Source organism: Acomys minous, assembly GCF_964271855.1.
Source record: "Acomys minous genome assembly, chromosome: 8".
NCBI classification, from domain to species: domain Eukaryota; kingdom Metazoa; phylum Chordata; class Mammalia; order Rodentia; family Muridae; genus Acomys; species Acomys minous.
The window spans coordinates 106,455,667-106,483,285 of record NC_140489.1 but is presented as its reverse complement, the minus strand read 5'-3'; the positions used below and the strand labels follow the sequence as shown (position 1 = coordinate 106,483,285).

Below are 27,619 nucleotides of genomic sequence, written 5' to 3'. Positions count from 1 at the left end.
ACGAACACACAGCAATGGTGATTACCTGCATAAGGTCTGTATAAATCAAGCTAGTGAAAAATTCCGGCATGGAGCCAGGCAGGCTTTCAGTTGAAGAGATATTGGGTGTTAATGGGTCCCTTTTTGTTTGGTAAGGTGGTCACTGACAGGTTGTCCACAACCCTGTGAATGACCCTATAGCTTTGTGCATATGGGCAGCATTAAGTAGGTTATAAACAAACAAAAACAAACAAACAAACAAACAAGAGGGCTTGAAGCCAGGAAGGATATACATTGGGGATGGGGGCCAAATATGATTAGGATGCATTCTATGTATATATTTTTTAAAACTAAGAAATATTAGAGAGGGAAATACCGTCGTGTGAAAACTAGAGAAATTGAGGCAGTACATGTTTAAATACTTTTTAATTTATGTATATATGTGTGTGTGTGTGTGTGTGTGTGTGTGTGTGTGTGTGTGTGTGTGTGTGAGAGAGAGAGAGAGAGAGAGAGAGAGAGAGAGAGAGAGAGAGAGAGAGAGAGAGAGAAAGGGGGGAGGTAGAATATACACATATGTGTGCAGATGCCCACAGAGGCCAGAAGAAGGTGTCAGAACCCCTAGAAGTAGAGTTATATATAGACACTTGTTAGATGCCCACTGTGGCAACTGGGATCTGAACTTTGGTCCTCTGGAAGAACAACAGGGACTTTCAGTCTCTGAGCCATTTCTCCAGTTTTCAAATTACTTAAAAACACATTTACACACAATCACAAGAAATCCAAATAGGCAGAGAAATGCTGAAGAAAGCCGCCAACGATTGCAAAAACAAGACTTCATAAAGCTGGAGCCGTCATACTACTTGACTTGAGGGTATATTGTTCTACTATGGGAATCAGAGTTTACAAGCCCGGAAAAAAAATCAACAAAACCAAAAAAAACAAAAAACAAAAAACAAAAAAAAACCCAAACAAAAAAACAGAAACAAAAACAAAAACAAAAAAACCCTCAAATTGCCTAGCTCTCTGGAACAGAGTGAAGCCCATACATGTATTAAAAAAAATTCATCTTGGTGGAGGGTTGGCAGCAAAGATTCTGAAACTATACAATGAGGAAATGACAGAGTTTTAAATGAAAGGTGTTGGAGAAACTGGTAGCCATGTTTAAATGAAATTTTACCTCTATATTACATCATATTAAAAAATCAACTGAAAAGACATGAAAGACTAAAACACAGAACCCCAAACTGTAAAGCCATATTTTTAGTTAGATCAGAGGAAGATATTCAGTGACAGTATTTAATAAGAGTACATAGCATTTTGAAAATCATTAGAGGATGTGTTTAAACCATAAAAATGTTAGCAGTGAGTTATTGCATTTGTTAGCCAGCTCAAGTGAGCCATTAAAAAATATGCTCCCATTTCAAAACATATATATGCAATTTTATTTGTCAATTAAAACAATTCAAAAGTCGCAGAAAAAGTGGTTGCAAATATTTTGCCAAATGTGAATTAGTCACATTAGTCAAAGTGTTTGCCAAATTTTAGTATTGGAGCTTCCAACTAGTAATTATGGAAATAAATTCTCTAAATGACAATATAAGCCCATAGTTAAAATATTCTTTCCTTTTACTCTCAGTATGCCACAGGTGCACAGTGGAGTCTTGCTTCTAGCTCAGAGAAAGGGTCTGTTTTCAACATCTACTATAAATAATGTTAAGCTATGTCTTAACTTTCCTTTAAAATACTTATTAATCTATTTAAATCAGCTTACAAAGTAACAGGTTTCCTCATGACATTTTCTTATCTTTTTTAATTCATTCATATTACATCTCAATTGTTATCCCATCCCTTGTATCTGCCCATTCCTCCCTCCCTCCTGCTTCCACCCTGACTGTGACTGAGAGGGACCTCCTCCCCCGGTAAATGATCCTAGGGTATCAAGTCTCTTCTTGGTAGCCTGCTATCCTTCCTCTGAATGCCACCAGGCCTCCCCATCCAGGGGACACGGTCAAATATGGGGCACCAGAATTTGTGTGAAAGTCAGTCCCCACTCTCCACTCAACAGGAGAAGGTTCTGTCCATTGGCTAGATCTGGGTAGGGGTGCAAAGTTTACTGCACGTATTGTCCTTGGCTGGTGCCATAGTTTGAGCAGAACCCTTGGTCCCAGATCCACCTTTCATAATGTTCTTCTTGTAGGTTTCTAGGACTCTCTGGATTCATCTATTTCCCCATTTTCCCATGCTTCTCTCACCTAGAGTCCCAATAGGATGTCCTCCCCTCAGTCCCACTTTCCTGGTAAGTGAAAACTTTCATGGGATATGCCCCTTGAGCTAGTGTCCAGATATAAGTGAGTATATACCATTTGACTCTTTCTGCTTCTGGGTGAACTCACTCATTATGATCATTTCTAGTTCAATCCATTTGTCCACAAATTTTGGCTATTATGAATAAGGCTGCTATGAACATGGTTGAGCATATGACCTTGTTGTGTGCTGGAGCATCTTCTGGGTATATTCCAAGGAGTGGAATAACTGGGTCTTGAGGAAGCCTTATTTCCAGTTTTCTGAGATAGTGCCAGATAGATTTCCAAAGTGGTTGTACTAGTTTGCATTCCCACCAGCAATGAAGGAGTGTTCCTCTTTCTCCACATCCTCACCAGCCTTTGGTGTCACTTGAATTTTTTATCTTTGCCATTGTGGTGGGTGTAAGATGGAGTCTCAGAGTTGTTTTGATTTGCATTTCTCTGATGACTTAAGATGTTGAGCATTTCTTTAAGTGTGTCTCCTGTGCCAATGTGTTCCAGGCTCTTCCCCACTTTTTCTTCTAACCGATTAATGTTGAGGTCTTTAATCCACTTGGACTTGAGTTTTGTGCATGATGACAAATATGTGTCCAATTGCATTTTTTTTACATGTAGACATCCAGTTAGACCAGCATCATTTGTTGAAGATGCTATCATTTTTTCCATTGAATAGATTTGTCTTCTTTGTCAAAAAATCAAGAGACAATATGTGTGTGGATTCATTTCTGGGTCTTTGATTAGATTTCATTGATCAACCAGCCTATTGCTGTGCCAGTACCAATGCAGTTTTAATTATTGTTGCTCTATAGTACAGTTTGAGATCGGGTATAGAGATTTCTCCAGAGGCTCTTTTATTGTCTAGGATTGTTTTAGCTATTCTGGGCTTTTTTATTTTTCCATATGAAGTGAGAATTGATCTTTCAATGTCTTTAAAATATCGTGTAGGTATTTTGATAGGGATTGCACTGAATCTGTAAATTGCTTTTGGTAAGATGGCCCCTCATACCATTTTCATATGTACTTCATTTTGCTTGGTTCTCCCACTCTGCTCCTATTCTCTCCCGTCTCTTCCTGTTCCCAATGTTCCCCTTCACCCCAAGTATACTCCCTTCTACTTTAATTCTGCTTATGTTCTGTTTTCTTTCCTGTGATTTTTCTTCTGTCTCATATTGCTTTTTTGGTCATAGTGGTGGTCTGAATGAGACTGGCCCTGGGGGCTCATATGTTTGAATGCTTGGGCGCCAGTTAGTGGAACTGTCTTGGAAGGATTAGGAGGAATTGTGGCCTTGTTGGAGGAAGTGTGTTAGGCTCAGTCTCTCCCTCTCCCTCTCCCTCCCTCCCTCCTTCTCCCTCTCTCCCCAGCCTTCCTCCTCCTCCTCCCCCTCCTCCTCCTCCTCCTCCTCCTCCTCCTCCTTCTTCTTCTTCTTCTTCTTCTTCTTCTTCTCTCTCTCTCTCTCTCTCTCTCTCTCTCTCTCTCTCTCTCTCTCTCTCTCTCTCTCTCTCTCTCAGCTACGGCTCCAGCCCCATGCCTGCTTGCTTACCACCATGTTTCCTGTCATGATAGTCATGGACTAACTCTCTGAAACTATAAACAAGCCCCCCAAACAATGATTTCTTTTACAAATTGCCTTAGTCATGGTTTCATCACAGCAGTAAATGAGTAACTAAGACACCACTTTTGCTCCTATCTAGATACATATATTTAACAGCTGGAAGCTTAGGTCTGAATATAAGAGGAGACGCATAGTGTTTGTTGACGCGACCTCCTGCCAGCAGGAAAGACGCTCGACACCAGGATCCTTCCCAAACACGCTTTATTGGGAGCGCCCTTGAAACTGAAGCGAAGGACCCCAAACTCCCCTAGAGCTTGAACTTAAATACCATCTAAAGCGGCCTGCTAATACCTCACAGGTTCAGGCAGAATGCCTAATTAACATATGAGTGCAGATAGGTCAACAGCTTACACAAGCGCAGTTACAATTAGCATAGTCTCCCTAACGGGAGGGGCAACTGGAGATAGCTCTAGCAAACGCATGCGTACTGGCAATTGTTTACAGGTAGCAGCACACAGACCAGCGCCATTATTGGATGCGGCTGGCACGATCGTGGCTGGCTCCTTACAGTTTGTCTTTCTGAGCCCAGGTTACCTGGCTTAATATGTTTTCTAGTCCCATCCATTTTCCTGAAAATTTTACATGTTAACTTTTCTTTGTGACTGAATAAAACTCAATTGTGTCTATATTGTTTATACATACAAATGTGTAATGCATTTTCAACTCATTAATCTATTGATGGACATCCTTTTCCATTTCCCCATTATTGTGAAAAGACCTGCAATACACAGATGAACAAACGTTCCTGTGGTAGGATGTGGAGTCATTTGGGTAATTGCTCAAGAGTGAGATAGCTGGGTCATATGTTAGATCTGTTTTTAGTTTTTTAGAGAAGTATATATACTGATTTATAGGGTTGGTTGCACTAGTTTGCACCCCAGCAACAGTGGGTGAGAATTCTTCTCACCCCACATTCTCCCCAGAATTTGCTGTAATTTGTGTGATGGTAGCTTTTCTGACTGGAATTCCATGTCATTTTATTATTTAAAAATTTAAGGGTCATTGAGATGTTAAAGGTACTTGCCACTAAGTCTAATAACCTGAGTTCTATCCTCTTAACCAACACAGTAGGAGGAGGGACTTGCCTCCTCCCAGTTGTATTCTGACCTCTACATGCACAACACAGGCACACAGAAACACAGATCATATAAAAATGTGTGTGGTGTATTTGGATATGTGTTTTGTGCATGTGGATGTCAGAGATTACACTGGATTTCTTTCTTTTTTCTTCCTTTTTAAAAAAATTATTTTCTTTTTTTTACATATACATTTGTATTATTAAACATATATACAATAAACTGCCTACAGCAAGAAGAACCATGAAACAATCAGAAATTATATAAATGTTACATTCATAGTGTTTTGGGTATTTATATTTGGCAGCCTTGAAGAAAACATCTTTCCTATCTTGGTGACTAAAATTTTGAATGTAAATAAGTATCTATCATATCTCTTTAGCAACTTAAAACATCTATCTGCACCTACATATATCTTAACCTCTAAACAACTAAGCTTAATTGTAAAACCCAACTATCTGGTTTTCAACCCCATCAGAGGCTTGAGAAGGAATAAAATTAATTATCTGAGTAGACAGGAAGTACAGGTTAGCAGCTTCCAAAATGAGAAGATGGCAGAGACAGTTTGCTGCCTGAATAGTCACCCACAACTCTCCATAATGTTGGAGCATCCTCTTCAGCCTTCTAATTCAGTATATCTAACAGATATATTTGTGAGGCAGGAACTATTGAGGACTTGCTTATCTTATCTTAGCAGAGTTTGGCTGTCAATTCTGCCTGCAGCCAAGCTTGCTAATTTTTTGGGAGAATTCTGTCTGTGGCAAAAATGGACATTTTTCCAGTGGCTTGTTTGCCACGTTTGAAGTCATCTCCATAAGGAGGTTCATTGATGCTCATCATCTTCTTTGAGGTAGGCTGAGTGTTGCCAGGAGTTAACCTGTCTTATTTTCAAATATTCTTTGAAATAATAAAACATCTTTAAATGCCATATTCTGTAGGTCTCTGAGGTTTTTGAAGACCTTGTCTAACTACTTTACCTTATATGTCTATAGAATCATATCTATTAAACCTAGGATGTTTATTCTTGTGATATAAATGGACTATTAATTGACTTTTTCTTTATTGTTCTCGATTTTATTTAAAAATAGTTTCAATTTGCATTTTCCAGATGGTTAGGGATGTTTAATACTTGAAAAACAATGTTTATTGGCAATTGAGAACTGTTTGTTCAGTTCATCAGCCCATTTATTTATTTGCAGTTCTTGTGTTTACTTTTTTCAGTTTTGTGCATATTCTAGCTATTAATCCCTTTTCTGAAATATAGTTGGCAAAGACTTTTCTAAATTCTGTAGACTGTTTGCTCTGCTAACGGTTTCTTTTGCTGTGCAGAAGCTTTACAACCTCATATAATCTAATTTATCAATTCTTGAGGAGATTTCTTTTGCTATTGGGACTCAGTTCAGAAATGTCTTATCTATGCCTATATCCTGAAATATTTCCCCCTTATTAATTTCAGGATTAATATTTTCAAATGAAAGTATTTGATGCAGTCTGAGGTGGTTTTTGTGCAAGGTGAAAGATATGGATATAATTTATTTTTTCTGCAAGTGGAAACCCAGTTTTGTCAACACCATTTATGGAAAAGGCTATTTTTTCCCCCAGTGCATGCCTTTTTACATCTTTATAAAAATGTAGATGTTAACAGCTGAGTGGGGTTACCTCTGGGTCTTCTATCACATTCCATTGGTTTACATATCTGCTTTTGTGTTAGTACCATTTTGTTTTTGACACCACGACTCTGTATTATAGTTTGAAGTCAAACAACTTGATAATTTTGGTTATGTTATTTCTCCTTAGAGTTGCGTTGGTCATCATGCTCTTTATGTTTCCATATTCATTTTAGGATTTTTCTTTTATAACTATATCAAGAATGTCATTGGGATTTTAATGAGGATTATTATGGAATCTGTCGATTGCTTAAGGCAGTAAAGCCATCTTCGTAATATTGACTCAGCCACCCTAGACACATGGATGTTCTTCAAATTTCTCTTTTTGTAGTTGAGTATTTTTTGCATCTGTATTCATCAGGGAGATTGTTCTATTTTTTGTTGTTGTTGTTGTTGTGTTTTTATTTGGTCTTGGTATTGGCGTTACACTGCCCTTGTAGAATGTGTGTAGTAGTGTTCCTTCTATTTTTATTTTATGGAATAGCTTGAGGAGTGTTGGTATAAGATCTTCCTTGAAAGTTAGGTAGAATTCAGCAATACATGGATCTAGCTCTGGGATTTTGTGAAGAGCCTTTTAATTTTGCTTTACTCTTCTTGTTTGTCATTGTCCTGTTTAGGTTATTTATATCTTCTGGCTTTAATTTTGATAGGACATATGAGTTTAGACATTTACCCATTTCTTCTAGAGTTTTCAGAATATAATTTTTCAAAGCAGTCCTTCATGACGTAATTCCATTAGTCTTGTAACAATGCTCTTTTCATCTTTAATTTTATTAATTTGTGACTTTTGGCTAGTCTGTCTAGAAGTTGGTCAATTTTTAAAATACTGTCAAAGAAGCAATTCTTTGATTAATTCTATGTATTGTACTCTTAGTCTTGAATTCACAAATATATACCCTTGTCTTTATTATAGCTTTCTGTCTCTTGTATTTGGGATACACTTTTTCTTGCTTCCTAGGAGTCCTGAAGTGTCCTGTTGGCTTGTTTAATTGATATCCCTCTGATCTTTTTAGCCATTTTATTATAATTTATTCAGATTGCATCCTGATTATTATCCCTTCAGTTGTATCTTCCCGTTCACCCCCTACATCCCTCTTTCACCCTATTCCCCTCCCCTAGACCTCTGACAGAAGGGGACCTTCTCCTCCACCATATGACCACAGCCTATCAGGTCTCATGTGGATAGCCTGCTTCCCCTTCCTCTGTGTGTTGCAGGGCTTCCTCACCAAGGAGGAAGTGATTAAATTGGGGGTGCCAGGGTTCATGTCAGAGGCAGTAGCCACTCTCCCCACAACCATGGAGAATGAGCTGTCTATTGGCTATAGCTGAAGGAGGGAGGGCTAGGTTTACTGTATGTATTGTCCTTGGTTGGTGCATCAGTTTGTGTAGGCCCCCCTGGGTCCAGATCCGTCAGCCTTGATGGTCTCCTTATGTGGCTCCTGAACCCTCTGGATCCTTCCATTCCTCCATTTTTCCATACCACTCTCACCTGCAGTCCAGCACAAGTCCTAGCTTCTGTCCTGATCTGCTGCGGAGTGGAGACTCTCAGATGACATCTATGTTGGGCTAATATCCCATTATAAGTCAGTATATACCATGAATGTCTTTCTGGGTCTGGGTTACCTCACTCAGGATGATCATTTTTAGTTCCATCCATTTGCCTGCAAATATCACGATTTCCTTGTTTTTAGTTGCTGAGTAGTAGTTCACTATGCAAATGTACCACAGTTTTTTTTTTAAAAAATCCATTCTTCAATTGAGGGACATCTAGATTTTTTTCCTGTTTCTGGCTATTATGAATAAAGCTGCTAGGAACATAGCTGAGCAAATGTCCTTGCTGTGTGATGGAGCATCTTCCATACAATGAGAACGCTCTGAATTTTTAATGTGAATGTTTAAGCTCTCAGGACTGACTTGCTTGTATCCAAGGGATTGCTGTCATCTCTGTTGCCATTTTTGTTTGTTTCTAGGACTTTTTAAGTTCTCCTGATTTCCTCAATGACCAATTTTCTACTCAAAAACATTGTTTGATCTCCAGATATTTGTATATTTTCTGAGGTTAGTCTTGTTATTGGTTTCTAGTTTTATTTCACTGTAATTTGATATGATGAGGGGTTTGATTTTTTTTTTTTGTGCTTATGAAGGCTTGTGTTGTGACCTACAATGTGGCCAATTTTAGAGATGCTTCCAAGTGTGGCAAAGAAGACTGTTCTGTTGATTTATTACGTGGAATGTACTGTGGATTTATTAGGTCCATTTGATCTGTGATGTAGTTTTGCTCTGAGCTCCCTTGACTGATCAGTTTGGAAAGCCTATCTTGGTATACCAATGGGGAGCTAAAGCCTCCATTATTATTGTAGCTGGACTTTTGTGGCCTTCTATGCCTTGTAGTGTTTGTTTCATGAAATTGGGGGCCTGGCTCAAGATTCAGGACATAAATATCCATGGTAGTTATATCCTTTTGATGAACTCTTCTGAGTAGTTTTGGTTTGAGACATACATAATCAGATATGGGAATTGCTCTCCCAGCTTGTTTGTGGTTTCTATTTGCTTGATAGTTTGTTTTCCAACCTTTGACTCCCAGTTTCTTTGCTATGAGCTGTATGAGTTTCTTGGAGACCACAGATAATTGGATCATGCTTTTAAATGTAGTCCATTACTTATTTTACTTATTGTCTTAAGGCCATTTGCATTCAAGGCTGTAGTTGAGAAAGGTTTGCTATTGTTTGTGGTTTTGTTGCTTGTTGTTCTGGCTGGCTGATGGACAGCTCTTTTCTTTCTTTCCTGGCAGTGTGAGATATTTGCTGTTGTTGAACATAACTGGCTCTTTCCCAGTTCTCCTTTGTTTATCTGTTGCTTTCATAGAATGTATTCTCTCCTGTGTTCTTCCGTGTATCTTTCTTCTTCCTTTGTGTATAATAACCCTTAAATTTCTTCTTAATGTTGGCTTAGCTATTATTAATTATCTGATTGATTTATTTAGGGTTATGTATGTGCCTGCATTGTTTTGAAATATTATTTTTCATCTTTTCATTAATAAATATTTTCAGAGTACAGAATTTTGGTTAATAATTTTTTCTTTTAAGGGTGGAAATACGTCATTTCATGTTTTTATGGCTTTTATGGTGCTAACAGCAGATCTGATGTTATCCTAATGCCTAGTCCTCTGTATGTGGCATTTTCCTCTTATGGTTTCTTTATTTTGCATTTTTGATACTTTGACTATGGTACACCCTGGAGAGATTCTTTTCTGTTCATGACTGTTTGGGGTTCTGAAGGCTTCCTCTATTTGGATGGCTGTCTTTCTAGATGCAGGCAATTCTTGGCTAAAATTTCATTGACTAGGTAGTATAAGGCATTTGATTTTCTCTCCTCTCCTTCTACCCCATGCAGTCTTGGATTGCTCTCTTGGGTATTTGTATATGTGTGGTGAGGTCCATTGGTTTCTCATTAAGACTCAGAACTTTCAAGTACGGCTACTCTTGCTAGACAGCTTGCTCTGGAGATTTTCTGCCTCTACTTCCTCAGGTGAGAATTACAGACGGGCTTCCAAGACCACCTGCCACTTCCTGGGCTCTGAAGATCCAAAGTCTCCACTTCACACAAGTATCTTAGCCACTGAGAAATCTCCCTAGGCCAATTTTCCTCCCATATGCCTGTGTGCGTTATTGTCTTAACCTTATCACCCACTCATGAGATTTATTCTTCTGCTTGGTCTTGTTTGTTGATGATGCTTTCTGCTGTGTTATTTATTTACTTGATTGATTCTCTCATTTCCAGAATTCTGCTTGTTCCTTTTGCAGCATTTGAATTTTTTCCCTCCAAGTTACTGGTTCTTACTGCTATGCCATATTGGCAACTTTCTTTCTATGTCTTGAATCAATTTTATAATTTAAGCCAATTCATTATCTGTTTATTTGGGCTCTCTATTTGGCCTCTGAATAATTTAATTTTTGATAAAACTGCAATCATCGGGTGCAGTGGTGCACACCTGTAATCCCAGCACTCTGGGAGGCAGAGGCAGGTGGATTGCTGAATTTGAGGTCAGCCTGGTCTACAGAGCTAGTCCAGAATAGCCAAGGCTACATAATGAAACCTGTCTCAAAACAAAACAAAATCAAAACAAAACAAAACATGGAAAACCAAAACCCAACCAACTAACTGACAAACCAACAAAAACCACTGCAATCTTTTTTAAAAGACGATGTCAGCCTGTGTGCTATCATAGTGGAATATTGTCTCCTGTCTTTCATGTTTCTTTGTTATGCTTTGTGCATATCTTGGGGAGTCTGTGTTCTCTAATTTGCAGCTCTTCCTCCTTCCCTACTGCTTCTGTCTCCTTTCTTTTATGTAACTCTTTTTGGTGGCTTGTTTTCACTTGGGTTTATGATCACCCAGGTTGACTGTGATGACAACTGTGTTGATTCAACCCAAGTCCCATGTTAGCTGCTACAATCCTATGCTCTTGACTGATATTTCCTATAAGGGTTGAAGATAGGGGTACTAGGTGTCTTGCTGGGGAAGAATAGCACATATTTAAGTAGTAAAGTGAAGGGGTATGGGGAGTGGGGTAAGAGGGGATAGAGTAGGAACTAAGTCAAGTATATAGGTTAGGTATATGAAAGGCAGTAGAGAAAAGGAAAGACATAAGAGATTTCCCCAGCAAGATTCAAGTTACATCACATGACCTGAACACTTAAAATACAAAAGTGTCTCTGGGCTCAAACCACACGCAGAGCTCAGCTAGGGTCTCAGGTGCCAAATTGCGCACCGAGTCCAGTTAGGGTCTCTGGACCCAAATCGCGCACTGAACTCAGCTAGCGACTCAGGGGCTGAACCACGCACCAAGACCAGTTTGGGTCTCAGGGCCCAGATCTGCCTGTCATAATGTTCTTCTTGTAGGTTTCTAGGACCCTCTGAATCCTTCTATTTCCCCATTCTCCCATGCTTCTCTCACCTAGAGTCCCAATAGGATGTCCTCCCCTCTGTCCCACATTCCTGGTAAGTGAAGACTTTCATGGGACACGCCTCTTGGGCTAGTGTCCAGATATAGGTGAGTATATACCATTTGAATCTTCCTGCTTCTGGGTTAACTCACTCAGTATGATAATTTCCAGTTCTTTGTGTAAAAAAATGTAATTAGACCCATATTTGTCATCATGCACAAAACTCAAGTCCAAGTGGATTAAAGACCTCAACATAAAACCAGAGACACTAAATCGGTTAAAAGAAAAAGTGGAGAAGAGCCTGGAACACATTGGCACAGGAGACAACTTCTTTAACAGAACACCAACAGCCCAGGCCTTAATCCCAACAATTAATAAATGGGACCTCATGAGGCTGAGAAGCTTCTGTAAGGCAGGAGACACTGTCAACAGAACAAAGTGACAGCCTACAGACTGGGAAAAGATCTTCACCAAACCTATATCTGACAAAAGTCTAATATCCAAAATATATAAAGAATTCAAGAAATTAAACACCACCAAACCAAATAACCCAATTGAGAAATGGAGCTCAGAACTAAACAGAGAGTTCTCAGCAGAGGAATATGGAATGGCTGGGAAACACTTAAAGAAATGCTCAACATCCTTAGTCATCAGGGAAATGCAAATCAAAACAACTCTGAGATTCCATTTTATACCCATCACAATGGCAAAGATCAAAAACTCAAGAGACACCACATGCTGGCGAGGATGTGGAAAAAGAGGAACACTCCTTCATTGCTGGTGGGAATGCAAACTTGTACAAACACTTTGGAAATCTATCTGACACTTTCTCAGAAAACAGGGAATAAGGCTTCCTCAAGACCAGCGATTCCACTCCTTGGAATATACCCAGAAGATGCTCCAGGACACAACAAGAATATTTGCTCTACCATGTTCATAGCAGCCTTATTCATAATAGCCAGAACATGGAAACAGCCTAAGTTTCCCTCAGTAGAAGAATAGATAAAGAAACTGTGGTACCTTTACATTATGGAATACTACTTACCTATTAAAAACCAGGAATTTCCAAAATTTGTGGACAAATGAATTGAACTAGAAATGACCATAATGAGTGAGTTAACCCAGAAGCAGGAAGAGTCAAATGGTATATACTCACTTATATCTGGACACTAGCCCAAGGGACATGTCCCATGAAAGTCTTCACTTACCAGGAAATTGGGACAGAGGGGAAGACTTCCTGTTGGGAATCTAGGTGAGAGAAGCAAGGGAGAATGGGGAAATAGAAGGATCCAAAGGGCCTAAAAACCTACAAGAAGAACATTTTGACAGGCGGATCTGGGCCCAGGGGTTCTGCTCAAACTATGGCACCAGCCAAGGACAATATGTGCAGTAAACTTTGAACCTCCACCCAGATCTAGCCAATGGACAGGCCATTCTCCACCACTGAGTGGAGAGTGGGGACTGACTTTCACACAAACTCTAGTGCCTCATATTTGACCATGTCCCCTGGATGGAGAGGCCTGGTGGCACTCAGAGGAAGGATAGCAGGCTACCAAGAAGAGACTTGATAACCTATGAGCATATACAGGGAGAGGAGGTCCCCTCAGTCACAGTCATAGGGGAGGGGAGTAAGGGGGAAAGTGAGAGGGATTGAGGAGTAGGAGGATAGAAGGGATGTGAAAACAATTGAGATGTAATATGAATAAATTAATAAAATATATATTTAAAAATACAAAAGTATACATACTTAAAGAAACAAATTAAATTAAAAAATTAAAAACCGAATAAGATATATAAAAAATGAAAAATAAAAAATATGAACACAAATGAGCAATAAATTGAAGTAAATATGTTCTCAGTTCATGTTTCTTCCTGCTTAGGAGAAAGCCCCAAGCCTGTATCTACTGGTCCATTGGTGCATTGCACCAAGCTCTACCACAAGCTTCCTGTCAGCCATGTAGGTTCTCTCTGCTGTGGCCAGGGTAGGCAGCATTAAGAATTTCTCAGCTTCCGGTTTCCTCACCACATTTCAGCTATCTCCACAGTCTCTGTGTCTCGGGGTGAGGAAACCTGAGGCTGCACCCCATTCACCACACTACTTGTTTACTTCCTGTAGTTCCAAGGGGCCTCTTGCTCCACAAGGCACCAGCAGCCATGGGGTTGGCGTGACGTTTTCTGCGAACATCTCAACTTCAGAGCCCCTTTTCCTTCCTCTGGGGATGTGGCTTTGGGGTGCTTTGCAGGTAAATTCCCAAGGGTTGAGGTCAGCTAAAGCTGCTCTCTCCTCTCTTCTTTCTGTTTATTCTGTTTCCGCAGTACCTTGATCAGCTTACTTGTTCCTTCAGACTATGGCAGGGGGATTGTGGGCATTACAAACCCCTCAACTTCACATTCCTGTACCCCTCATATAGCACTTGCCCCAGCATCTTCCACAGACATATTGGCTTCTTTCTTTAATTTTCAGCAGTGTTGATTTTACAGAGTAGGTATCGTAGGTCATGTCTGTAATGAAGCTACTGAGCCTAAGACAGTAACATTTGCAAAGGTGATGGAGCTAATACTAGATCCAGCCTACGTAACTTTCCTTGGGACTGTGAGTGGGGGGGGGGGGGCAGGGGCTGGGGGGGGGCGGGGGCTGGGGGGGGGTGGCACAGCCTAGGAGGAAAGGCCGAGCTCAGGGAGATGTAAAGACGGGTGAGTCAGTGAATAGAAGAGGCAGTCAATCATAGGAGTGTGAGGAACAGGGAGAGTTACAAAACACACCCAAGGCTCAGCCTTAATTCCTCTCCCCGCCCTTTTCCTTTCAGTTCAGGATTTCTCTGCTTGACTGACATGTTAGGCTGGGCAAGTCTTTCCTGTGAGGGACTGTCCTGGAATGTTTAGTCCCATTTCCTGGTCTCAGGAGAAGCAGCAGAAGTAACAATAACAACGATGACGAAGACCAATGATGACGACAACAACAACAACAACAACAACTCTACCAGTCATGTCACTAAGATCTCAGACAGACAAATGACCCGTTTTGTAGAGAATCCCACTCCAATTAACAATCACCATTTTTTTTTATGGCTGATGGCCTCCCCATTTGCCCTGGACTGGGAAACTTACAGGCATTTGGTACACAAGCCCCTACATAGTTTGGGGACAAACTGGGATATTGGTCAACTGACAAACGAATTCATTCTTGATTCTGTCAGGGCTGTGCTGTCAGAGTGGCAATGTGCTGATGTTGTGACTGTCCTAGGAGTCCTGTTTTTTAAGATGGGACTGTACCAGGCATATGTGACTCATGATCTTGGGCTCCTTTTCTGTGGTCTTCCAGGAGCACTGGAAGTGTCCTCTTGTAGGCTGGCCGAGTGACTGAGTGACTGCAGGGCTGGAGACAGACAGAGTGGCGGCTGATGCTAAGGTAGGGTGGAATGGGGTGGTGGGAGGGGTGGAGCAGGGTGCGAGAGCCCATTGGTGTTTGCCTGGGTGGACACTGTGCATAGGCACAGTGAATGCCCTTGACGGAGGAAAGGTTTTCAGCTCTATTAATAGATTGTGATTATGTTGTATAAGCTTCATTTATTTAATATTTAAAACTGTGTGTGTGTGTGTGTGTGTGTGTGTGTGTGTGTGTGTGTGTGTTTCTCTGGTAACTAGACAACTTTTGTGAGCGTTTCAAACATGACACGTTATCAGGATTGTTCCAAGGATGAGGACACTTCTTCAAAAGTGATAAATATTTTTGTTCTTTGCAAGTTTATACTGCATATCCAAGAAACCATTTGTTTCTCAGCTTTCTGATTTGGGTATCATTTTTTTGTGTGTGTGTCCCTTCCTGAGATGAAACAAGCTGAGTGAGTTCTGCAGGCGGGTAAGTGATAAGCTATAGTCAAAGGTCAAGGTTTGAGTCTGGACAGTGGGTTCCATATCTGTGATCTGAATATGCTACCAGGCCCTGAGAGAACGAGGTGAGCATGCCAGTGGTGAGTCTGTGTTAGTGGGAGCCGGGCTGGTAGCGTAACAAGTGTGGACCGGAAGAGAGTGAATCAGCTCTGCTGGCAGTGGCTGACGAAAGGTGCCTTCCCCCTCTCTTCCTGGTATGGCAAGTGGGAGGGAGGAGGGGGCAGGTTCTACAAGGGCAGGTGCCCAGAATTCACAGTCATTGGCTGCCGAGAGGCAGGCCTCACTAATGTATGCGGGCACTTTTCTTCTGTGTACTTTGGTAGGAGTGGAGAGTATGGTTTGCTGTGTGTTTGTTTGGTCCTTCCTGGATTGCGCAAGCCTGTGACTCCTGCCAAAAACTTTCCATGCCTGGAGCTGATTCTTTCCCATTGGCCCAGTGTGTTTCGTTTTTGCTGGGAGGTGTTATCTTTCAAGCTGCAGGGCAGTGATATCTGCGAGCGCCTCACAGGAGCTCAGTGACTCCACCGGCAGCGGCAGCGATGACAGCCGACGAGTTGGTTTTCTTTGTGAATGGCAAAAAGGTAAGCAGGAGTTGACTTGATTTGGAGGAGCAGCTGCCTGGGAGGGAAGGGTCCTGTGTCATCTCTCTTACGTGGCCCCTCTGATCTCCGGTTCTCATTTTTATCCCTTAAAAGGTATTTCTGTAGTTTGGTAACTTTAGAGCAAGACATTCAGAGGGCAAAGGACAAAGGAGGGGGAAGGGAGAAGGATGTTCACTTCGTGGGAGTGGACACACGGGCTCAGAGATAGAAATGGGACAGAACATAGGTGAGTTGGGGGGCTGTCAGCACTCCTCTATTTCTGTGTTTAAGTAAATCTAGCCTAGTGTTTGATGGCTCTCTTTACTAAGAGAAGCAGCAGCAGCAATGTGTTTTCATGCTAATGCCAGGACATAAAACACACATAGCCATTGATTCTGATCTATCCTGTACATAGATTTAACAGCAAGAACTGATTTACTGTGTGGGGACATACACTGACACCTTGTGGCAAGCCATTTATTATTATTATTATTGTTATTATTATTATTATTATTATTATTATTATTATTATTATTATTATGGAATCCCCTTCCACCATCTCTGAGTTCTCTCTATATATAAATACTACAAACCTCTTAAAAGTCACTGGTATATGAAGATGGTATGGGGCTCAAAAATCCCTCATAGCCTGAGAATCTTTGCAATTTCAATTTAGTGCAGGAAAAGAAGGGGGCAAGGGGCGTGTACTGTCTCTGACGCTGTTTGCCTCCCTTCAAGATATTAACAGAACTTCAGCTCCCCACTTGAATAAACAAGATCATAGGAGAGGGGGCCTTCACTCCCCCCCACTGTAACTGGCTACATGGACAGTGTAAACCATGACCAGGCCAAAGGATCCCCAAAGAAGAAAGATTTCACTTGTTTCATTACTTCTGTGTTGCTTAAAGAAACTGAGTAACTTTGGAGGGAATTTACTAGAAGGAACATGTGCTTCAGAGAACCCCTAAGCACTTAAACTGCTGGGATGTGTTTGGGTAACTATCACAGAAACTTCAGGAGCCATTTCAACACCAGGACTGCAAGCCTGTTGGGTTCGGTGTGAGTGATCCCTTCCGTGGGTCCAGGATCCTCTCTGTGAGATTCGTTCTTTTTTTTTTTTTTTTTTTTGAGTTGAGCAACTGGTACCAAGACAGGAGCTCGGTTGAAATGCCTAAGCTGGTGGTAATAAGTCTTTTGCACCCAATATTTTAAACTTCTTTTGTGCTCAGCAATTATATCATGGAGATGTAAGAAACAGCCATAACATTTGCTTCCTAGAAATGCTGTGTACACAAAGAAATCATCTTTGGGGCTTTCATTAATGATTTTTTTTTTTCAGTGAGTTAGCAGCAGGCTCCAAGGATTCTTAACGTCATGCCTTACTTTAAGGTTTTACTATGTATTACGCTGTTGATTTGTGTGTGACCCACCATTCTTCGGAAGGGATGGCTTGCTGATGGCCTCTGTGTCTAGAAAGGAGTGCTTTTGAGGTGAACCAGCTTGGCTAGACTTGCTTCTCCTTGTATTTTATTTGCATTGCAGAGAAGTGATTTTGTTGTTGTTGTTGTTGTTGTTGTTGAGTTTTAGAGAGCAGTGTCATAGCAATCCCTTCTGTCTCCGGATGCTTCTGATCCTGTAGGCTTCTCATGATGAATGAAAGGTGTGGGCTCTTGGGAAACGGCTGGAAGGATGAGGAGACAGGGAGAGAGTAAAGGACCAGGCCCAGGGTGGTAATGATCATGAGCCAGTGAGGTAATCTGTGTGAGCAGAGGCAGATTGAGTAACTCTGGAGTCAGTTCCTTTTTCAAGATGTTCTAGGCATTGGGCCACAGATATTGTGCAAAGAAATTACCAAAGAAGCTGTAGAAAGATGGTGGCTCGGTCTCATCTGGGAGCCACTTGCTCGCCTTGTTTGTGACACTGTACAGGGCTCTGTCTGCACTAGTAGGGGTTAGAGAGGGGTCCAGGTATGAGGCACCAAGCATCTGTGGGGTCTTCTGGGAGTGGCGTGAACCTTGGCGGCTTGTCATCTTCTGGAATCAGTCTTAAAGGGAGAGAGCTGCCCAGTACTTATTTCAGCATCATTGTGGTGATGTGCCTTTCAGGGGTTGGGATTCTTCTAATCTCAGAGTGGTCACTCTGTTTAGTTGAAATGGTTTAGTGGCTGCTGCAAGATTCTGGGAAGATTTGACAGATAAGATGTAGCTGGAGTCAGACAGGAGAAGTCCTTACAGGAAGTGGCGGACAGCATGGAATGTTCACTGCAGCTGCTCTGCACTCGTGATCAGCGTGTATCAAGCTTGCCAGAGGCTCTGGAGTGAGCACTGGAGGAATCAGAATTCCCTTGGAAATCTGGACCATCCACAGACTAGGTAGACAAGTGAGTGAAGATAAGGCAAAGTCATGTGTTCCAAATGGAGTTTGTGGAAGTCTGTCAGCAGGAGATACCATCTTCTTGTATATAGTAAATGCACAGTTAATGTGGCTGGAGTGTGGATGGGTAGTTATTAAAGCCCCAAGAAAACAGACAGATCTGAAAAAAACTCTGTACTAAAATAATATTTTTAAACTTTATATTTTAAGGAAAAAATTTCAAGAATACAAGGAAATGTTAAATAAAAATCATTTTCCCACATTGGCTAACTGTTAACATTTGGTCATGTTTGTTTTATATGCTCTCTCTCTCTTTTTGAAAAAGTCTTAAATTTTGTGTATGTACTGGGGTGTGTGTGTGTGTGTGTGTGTGTGTGTGTGTGTGTGTGTGTGTGTGTGTGATTGTACGTTACGGTAGACAGAGGAATTAAGCAGAGAACAACACGGAGGAGCCAGTTGCTTCTTTCACCGTGGGCTCCTGGGATTAAACTCAGCTTGTCAAATTGTGTGGCAAGTGCCTTGACCCTCTGAGCCATCTTTTAGGCCCCTCAATCTCTTTCTTCCAGGATAAATATACTTATTATACATATATAAAACCACAGATGAATATATGTATGCAATGTATGTATGTAAGTTTACAAAAATTTTTATATATTTAACAACCATCTATAAATATACAAAGCATACACTCTTTCTGGATTATTGAGAGTTTCAAACATCATGTTTCTTAAGTTTTATCCTAGAAATAAAGAAATTTTTAGAGATTGACAATCCCTTTATGAAATTCAGAAAATACAGTTGTGATATAAAAGCATTACATATCTCATGTGAATTTATTATAATTTCCCCCATTTATGCCATTTATCATCCATCAGCAGAGCTGGACCATGGTTGTCATGGCTTTTTAAAATCTCATTTTCTTTAACTTGCAGCAGCTCCAGTGTTTCCTTAGTCTTTAGTGACACTAGCATTTCTGAGGAGAACAGGACAACAATTCCTTAGGGTGACAATAATTCTGAGTTTTCCTCATGCTGTCTTAAAACTTGGTTCCCAGTCTGCTGCTTGGGAAAGTCTACCCCACAAGTTATGTGTGGCTTTCTCTGTGGCGTATTCTATCAAGGGATATGTCCTATCAGCTTTGCCAGAGTGACCTGAACTTTCAACTCTGAACTAAGGCAGTGCCCATTAATTCTCTTCCCCCAAAGGCTTCTTTTTACCTTCGTAATTAATCATCTGTGAGCGGGCATTGAGGTTGTGTAACTATCTTGTTAATCTAGCTTTCGTGCACTAATCAGCACCATGATTTATTAGATGGATCAATTATTGTGTCAGGTACCAGGTGGCCAGTCACGTTTATTAGTGGCAGAGGCAGCCAGTCTTTCTCCCCATCTACTTACTTATTCACTGATTAGCCATAATTTTAGTTATAGATTTAATTGTATATAGTGTGTTTTATCATCCCTTAGGACTTTTCTTTCCTTTCATCCTTCCTTCCTTCCTTCCTTCCTTCCTTCCTTCCTTCCTTCTTTCTCTTTTCTTTCAGACAGGGTCTCACTATGTAGCTCTGGCTGTCCTGGAACTCACTAAGAAGACAAGGGTGGCCTCAAACTCACAGAGACTGGCCTCCTTCTGTTCCTTGAGTGCTGTGATTAAAAGCATGCGCTGCTGTACTCAGTAATCACTATGTCTTTTAAAGTTCAAATTTTCATAGCAATCTACTCATTCATTTTTTTCTTTAAAATTTCATTACTATATTTTATGTATTTATTCTCTATGTGCACGTGTGTGTGTGTGTGTGTGTGTGTGTGATGTGAGAGAGAGAGAGAGAGAGAGAGAGAGAGAGAGAGAGAGAGAGAGGATATGACATGATATGAATGGAACTCAGGTCAGGTTAGCAAGCTTGGTGGTAGCCCCTTTACACACTGAGCCATGCTGCTGGCCCATCAACCCAAGTTTTATAAATCTGCTTCCCTCAGTGTAAGTTACTTTTGTATTGCCATCACCACAGTACCTGCAAGAATCAATTTAAGGAAGGAAGGAAGGAAGGAAGGAAGGAAGGAAGGAAGGAAGGATTGTTTTGGCTCATGGTTTCAGAAAATTCAGTCCATGAATGGGCCTTATACACTTGAGCAGACCATCACAGGAATGAAAGAGTGAGGAGGACCATTATCCACAGCAGGACAGATGAGAAGACAAAGAGAGAGAAGAGCCAAAGCTTCTCCCATCCCATGACCTACTTTCACTAGTTATCCCAGCTCCTAAAGGTTTCACAACCACCCCATCAGCTGGGTAACACATGTTCCACACATGAGCTTGTAGGGAATAGTTAAGATTCAAACTGTGACATCTACCAAGTGTTCCCCCCCTGGACTTCCTGTTGAGGGAACGTTCTGTAGGGTACACTGTGGCAAGCTCTGAGGCTTTTCCTTGTAGATGCTCAAGGGAGAGTGGGCTACAGCTCCTATGATGTAGAAAAGCCTTGAATAAGGGAGCATATGCTGTCAAGATGCTCAAGAAAGAGGGAGACATGCTCAAGGCACGGGGCTAGAAGATATGATGGAGTTTCAATTCATTCGGATTGGGTTGCCAGGGAAGTAGGAGGCAGGACAGCTAACGCTGAGGACTAAGGATTTGTTTAGAAGGGTCTTGAGAGATACTAAGGACCTCACCTTGAATTTGTAGGTGGCCACAGCAGGTGTTGGGGGGCTAGTGTGATGCAGCAGAAAGGAGGAATGAGCAACGTGGGGGGGAAGCGGCATGCTAAGGTCACTGATACCCACCAGGAGGGTGATAAAGGTAATTTAGGGGTCATTTTTTAAAATCTGCATTCATGATTTCTTCTTCGAGAAATAAAAGCTTCGCCATACGTGGACTCAATAACGAGGATGCTGAGCAAGCAGGAATCTGGGGGGTCTTATCGTAAAGGAAAAGCCATTAATTTAAAATTTTAATTAAAAAATTATACATATATGTATTGTATGTTAATCATATTACTCATCTACTGCCCACCCTCCACTTCCCCCTCCATCCTCTTAGTTCCTGTGTCTCCCATGTCATATACATGTATATCTATGTACAGATAAAAATCTATAGGTCCCAAATGAGAGAAAACATATACTATTTCTCTAAGAATTATACTTTGTATCGCCCCACTTTCCTTTAAATGTTATTAAAGGGGAAATTCTGCAAGTTTCAGAAATGTATTATTTGGAGTCAATATAAAAATACTCTTATCGGGGCTGAGGGGACAACTCAGCAGGTGTCTGTACACTGGCCCTCCAAACATGAGAGCCTGAGTCTGAATCCTCAGCTTCCATATGAAATGCCAGGAGTGGTTGCACATGTCAGCATTGGTGGTTGGAGATAGGCAGACCCCAGGAGCTCAAGTGCCAGGCAGTCTTGCCTATATAGCAAGCTTCCGGATCAGTGAGAGACCCTGCCTGAAAATAGTAAGACCGAGAGAGCTGGAGGAAGACAACTGATGTCCTGCTTTGTTCTCTCTCTCTCTCTCTCTCTCTCTCTCTCTCTCTCTCTCTCTCTCTCTCTCTCTCTCTCTCTTTGTACATGCACCCACACACTCACATAGATGAACTACATATATATACCACACACTACACAACACACACATGCACATGTATAATTTTATTTTCTGGTAAAGTTTCCTCAGTCTCAATGTAAAATGATGTCAAGAGACAGCTAAAAATAAACAAACAAGCAAACAAAAAACCAAACTAAACCAAAGCAAACCCCATCTCACTTAAAGGGCTGTTTTAAGGTGGCTTCTGAGCTGTTCAGAGCTGACTCTTTTGATGGCTTCAAGGCTTCTTCAGGGAGCATCGCAGGGAGCTTTTGCTCGTGCATCTCATGACATGAGTGATGTGCATTTCTTAGGCCATCTGCTTTTCCTCAGCCCCCAACAAGAAGGTTCCACTGTACAAAGAGCCCTTCTATGAGAGGCCCCATCACTTCCTCTAGGAAATTTTCCTGAGAGTGACTTAAGTACACTCAGACAGCTCAGTCTATGCCATGGTTGGTCCGTAGTATGTCCACTGCTAAAAAAAATTCTCGGACCTACTGAATTCTCGGGATGTGCACCAGTACTGCCACCTCTTCCATTTAAGCTTAAGTAGGAGTTTAAAGACACAGTTTTTAGTTAGCAACATTATTTAGTTGTGGTATATGTGCTGTCCCGAACCTGAGTGGTGATTCATCAAGTGGGAGGACTGGGGACAAGAAACCGAGAAAAACAAGAAACAAGGAGTTCTTGCACAAGCTGATGACTCATGTGAGGCAAATTTATTAAGAATTTATCACATGCTCTATTTGTAGAGGGGGAAACTGGCAAAAGTCAGCAGAGAGCTAAGTCAGAAATGCTGGGAAGAGAACCCAGAATTCTGCAGAAACAGCTGCTAAGGCTGATAACCTCAGCCCACAGGGAGGAGTCAGGGCCCCAGAAGCTGCGATCATAAGTCATCTGAGGATACTGGCTCCAGCCTTGCGGAGTCCACTCCTAGACAAGAACACAGAAGTATAGTTACCTTTGTTCTTTCATCAGGGCCTGTGAGAAAGACTTGGTTTGGTCTGACTCCTGGCACTATATTACAATGGAGGAATGGTAGACTTATGTATAATGTGTCCCTTCTCTTAGTTTGAGGTATGAGGTAGATACTTCCTTTCTTCCACTTGAAGAAACTCTAGGCCCTATAGCACAGTTCCCTTAAAGAGTCCCTTATCATAAATTCACAGCTGTTAAGTATGAGGAGTGGGGGAATGGGCCCTCTCGGATCTCCTTTGAAGGTTTACATCCGGGGAGAGCGTCTCACATTATAGATAAGTTTTTTCCTGCTTTACTGAACTAGTGGATGGGTTTTTGGCTTAAGATGGCTCCTCCATGCTAGCACATTCATGTTGCCACTGTGGCAGCTTGCGGCACACAACACTTTGCTGTGAGCATGGACTATATGCCCAGCTGGCTTTCTGTCATCACATCACACGGAGTCTGCGCAGGCGTGCTCAAGGAAATAGAGTTAGGGTTTGCATGCTGGCAGCTCCACCTCTGGGATTTACAGCTGGGAAGAGGCAAGAGGGATGAGGTGATATGCCAGACTTGGAGGAGACTTCGTCATGCTCTCACCAGCATGGAACCTGAACTTCTGTGGTGTCCAGTGGAATTCTGGGACTTGAGGGTTTGATCGTGCCTTAAAGCTCATATGTTCATTTTTATGGGACTGTTGAGAAAAAATACCTTGATTGCCATGGTCTATTCAGTATGTACCCATTAATGCTACAGATTTTGGGATGAGCTATGAAAGGGAATAAATCAACTGTAAAAGAATGGATAGGCGATTCTTTGATGTCTTATTTTCTTGGTAGGTGGTGGAGAGAAATGCAGACCCGGAAACAACACTTCTGGTCTACCTGAGAAGAAAGTGTATCCTGACTCTGCAATGGGAGTGAGGGAGAGGAGACTGTGGGACCATTCTCTGAAGCTTACAGAATTTCCCAGTGACCAGGGGGTGGCCTTGAAGGCATCTGGATAGCTGTGGTAATCAAGAGCTGGGAGAGCATGCATGGGTAATCCCAGTTCTCAAGTGAGAGGCTGTTCATGGTGTTCTTCCAGGATTTGGTTTTGTGTCCATGAAAGCCCTTCCTTTCCAGCCCCTGTGAGTTCTTGGTCGTTCACCTTGGGAGTAGTGGGCTTTTCCTTAGTTGAAGTTTGCTTAATACATAGACTACCCAGGAGCCTCTCTGTCTCCATAGAGGCCCTGAGAGACCAGGGAAAGGGTTTCTATTTTTTTTTTCTTGCACTGTTGGGCATTGAACCTATGGCCTTCCATATAGTCGGTGAACTTTCTATTACTGAGCATTCCCAGACAAGGGTCGCACTGTGTAAGGCACCAACTGCTTGGTTGTAGGCTTCAGAGACATGAAAGTCAGGTGACGTCTTTGAGCAGTGGTTCTCAACCTGTGGGTTGCAACCCCTTTAAGGGGGGATTGTCAGATGATGCTTTCACGGGGGGGGGGGGGCGAGTCACATATCAAATATTTGCATCATGATTCATAACTGTAGCAAAATTACAGTTGTGAAGTAGCAATGAGGAACCACACTATGAGGAACTGTACTAAAGGGTCACAGTATTAGGATGTGAGAAGCACTGCCTGAGAGTGTCCTGGGCTGCTCGATGCTCTTCATCCGTTGTGGGGAAGGCTTCTGTAGAATCCTCCACACTATTTGCTCTTTCATGTTATCAAAGTATTCTGGGACCCTGGATCAAAAACAACAGAAAATATAGGTGCTGACAGTTAATGAACACTTATTATGAACAGGCAGAGCTCAAAGTAGTCTGTAGAGCTCATCTCACATAATTGTCACAGAAATTCCTCTGGGAGGAAATGAGGCTGACACCGCTTAAGTGACCTGCTTTTCACTAAGTATATCCTGGGCAAGTTCTGATGGACCCTTGACGGAAGCTGGAGCCATGAATGTCCCTTCTCATCTAGGCGGGAACTCTCCAGGGGCCTGCTGTCAGGACTATGCTCATTTTGACATCTATGGTGTCCTCCTCCCCACATCACCTGAGGTATGCCTGTGGCTCCTTTGAAGTGACCCGTTTTTTTTCTTCATTACTCACAGAAGTGAGCCTGGAATCCTGGCCTTCACTTTGGGTCACCCCCATCCTACTAGCATGGAGGATGACCTAGTACGGGTACATCTTCTGTGGCAGAGAGTCCAGTGAGTAGGAAAAGGGGACACCATTACCAGCCCAACCCCACTAGGAGGTTATTGAGATGAAGTTCGGTGTTCTGAAAACAGCTCATTTCAACTCCTTACTGGTTTCAGTTTTTGTTCTGCAAGCCTAGGGGCCCCAGAAACTCCATATCACAGTGGACTGATTTAAAGACCAAAGCTTAGAGGGATTTAAAACTGAAAGTTGCCATGGAAAGTACAAAGTCTGCTTCCTTATTGCAGTCTGGGTTGGCAGTTAATTTGTGAGGACCAGAGAAATGTTCTGAGCCTTGGTTCAACTCCAGGCTTCCTAGAAAGATGTCAAGGCTGGAAGATAAAGACTAGGCGACAATACCATCTCTGTCCATATACCTCGCTTAATGAGAGCAAAAAAAAAGCAAACAAAAGAACTTTAGGATGTAAGGAAACCTCTTTGGCAGGAGGAGGAGGTGGACTACACAGCTCTGGAGTCAGAAGACTTCTGAGTCAGAGGAGTATAACATACAAGACAACACTCTGCAGCTCATGTCACAGCTTAGGCCTTGTTTTTTGGTCTGCATTTTCATGTGTAGAGAAACAGTAGCTCTTCCCTAGGTGAATTGCTATGAAAAATCAAGAGCTTTAAGTGTAAGATGCAGTACTGTTGTTTCTTGTTGACTTTATCTTGATAATGGAGGACTTGGCCCTCTGTTAATAATCCTCTGTGTCTCCCATCCTCAGAAGAGATATATGGGATCTTAGGGACTGACAGAAACTCAGCAAGGAGGCCCATGTGACTCAAGGAAGGTGGTCACGTGACTGCCGTGGGTTTGAAATAGGCTACTAGTTAGGAAGTTAATAGATTAACTTTCCATAGTATATATAAGATCTGGGTCCATTATTGGTTCCTGGTCCTTAAAACTTTTATTTCTCATTTGTATATACAATGCGATATATTCAAAGGCCTGGTCCAGCTTTAGTTTTGGTTTCTGGGACTTTATAAGCCTGAAAATCTCAGGGTAAAAACTCCAAGGCTTGGCAAGTCCTAAAGCATAATCACTGTCTGGCTGAAGAGTTTCACTGTTTTCTTAGCCACCCCGTATACTCAGCCTTTGAGATGCAAGATTCTCTTGCTCAGTCCCTGGGAGATCCTGACCCTGGAATTTGTATCTGGATGGTGTTCCTTAGATGCTGGCTCATCTGTGCAGTGGAAGTCATCTCTTCTCACGTCTCTAGTGTACAGTGGCTTGAGGAGACCATAGGTCAGCTGCCTCCTAGGTCAAAGGCTTGGGCTGTGTGTAAGCTGTACCTGGGAGGCTCTGCCCAGCACTCCCATCCATCTAGAGAGTCCTTTCTCTGGATCTGTGTCCTTAACAAGTGGCTGCTCAGTGGGGCTATGCGGGACCAAGCTTGGCTGTGGAGAAGGTGGCTGCGGAGCATGCACCGTGATGATCTCTAAGTATGACTGTCTCCAGGACAAGATCGTGTATCCTTTGCCTGCTGCTTGGTGGTCCATGGGAGGGATGCAGGGTCATCTTGTGAGTAAGTGTGTGAGCATGTACGTTTATAAGCAGACTCCAGTCGTGAGCAAGGAATGTAGAATGATGTCTTATGGGGGATCTTTCCTGGCTGATGAATGGAGACCAAGCTCTGAACTACTGATAAAACTATGGACCATCCTACAGTCGAGGCCAACACAGCAGCCCATAAAATCATTCTACAATTCTCCATAGCTCGTCCCTGACTTCCTCCCCAGTTTCCTTTTCCATCAGGGGCCTGGTACTCCTCAAGCTGAACAATATGAAGACCTCATGGCTTAGGCCCTACTCATTTCCTGATCTTGCTCTAAACTGTTGTCTGCCCTGCATGTTATCTCACCCAGGAATTTTCTACCTGGAAATACTGCATCTCCCCTAAGGAGTGGCCCTTGATCTGCCAAGGTTGAGTTATGTCCCTCTTACCTATGCAGGTTTCTTAATGCCCTCTGCACAGCCTCCTGAATCACTTGCTGTCAGATTTTTACACCCACTTCCATTCTCCCATGCTGACCACAGGCTGTTGCAAGGTAGGGAGTTTTATCTTATTCACCCTGACTTCTTCAGCCCTTGGACGAGAGCTGGCATGTTCATGGCATTAAGAAGCCTATATTGTCTGTTTTCATGAAAGAGCAGTAATCAAGTGACAGATACAGGTAAGAGGCTAGAGTCTCATCTTTGCCTTCATCCCAGGGAGTTGGAGGAATGGGGGGGGGTGAACACATGAAAGAAAAAGTAATCAGAGTTTCTGGTGCTGAGGAGCAAGGAGGGCCCTGCAGATAGAGAAGCATGCTGCTTTAAGGCTGCAGCTTGCTAGAAAGTTCTTTTCAATGCCCTCTAGAGTTGGGATAAGAGCTAGCTTAAAGTGGCCCATTTTCCTCCGTTCCAATTTTGAGGCTGGTGCAATGGCAGCTGGCCCACCAAGACTTAGAGGAGGCTCAGTCTCAGG

At 42.1% G+C, this 27,619-nt stretch overlaps 1 protein-coding gene across 2 annotated transcripts in view; it reads left to right on the top strand.

Annotated features, from left to right (window-relative positions):
• Nucleotides 1-14,915: 14,915 nt before the first annotated feature.
• XDH (xanthine dehydrogenase) overlaps nucleotides 14,916-27,619 on the top strand; it is a 69,859-nt gene continuing 57,155 nt past the window's right edge. Inside the window, exons 1-4 of one of the 2 annotated variants that reach the window (XM_084793634.1) lie at nucleotides 14,916-14,993; nucleotides 15,799-16,056; nucleotides 23,803-23,860; nucleotides 26,525-26,621. In XM_084793634.1, the coding sequence (XP_084649760.1) occupies nucleotides 16,015-16,056; nucleotides 23,803-23,860; nucleotides 26,525-26,621 (197 nt within the window). In that variant the 5' untranslated portion in view covers nucleotides 14,916-14,993; nucleotides 15,799-16,014. Of the gene's footprint in view, nucleotides 14,994-15,784; nucleotides 16,057-23,802; nucleotides 23,861-26,524; nucleotides 26,622-27,619 lie in introns of those variants that run through there. The other variant, XM_084793635.1, reaches the window with a different exon arrangement.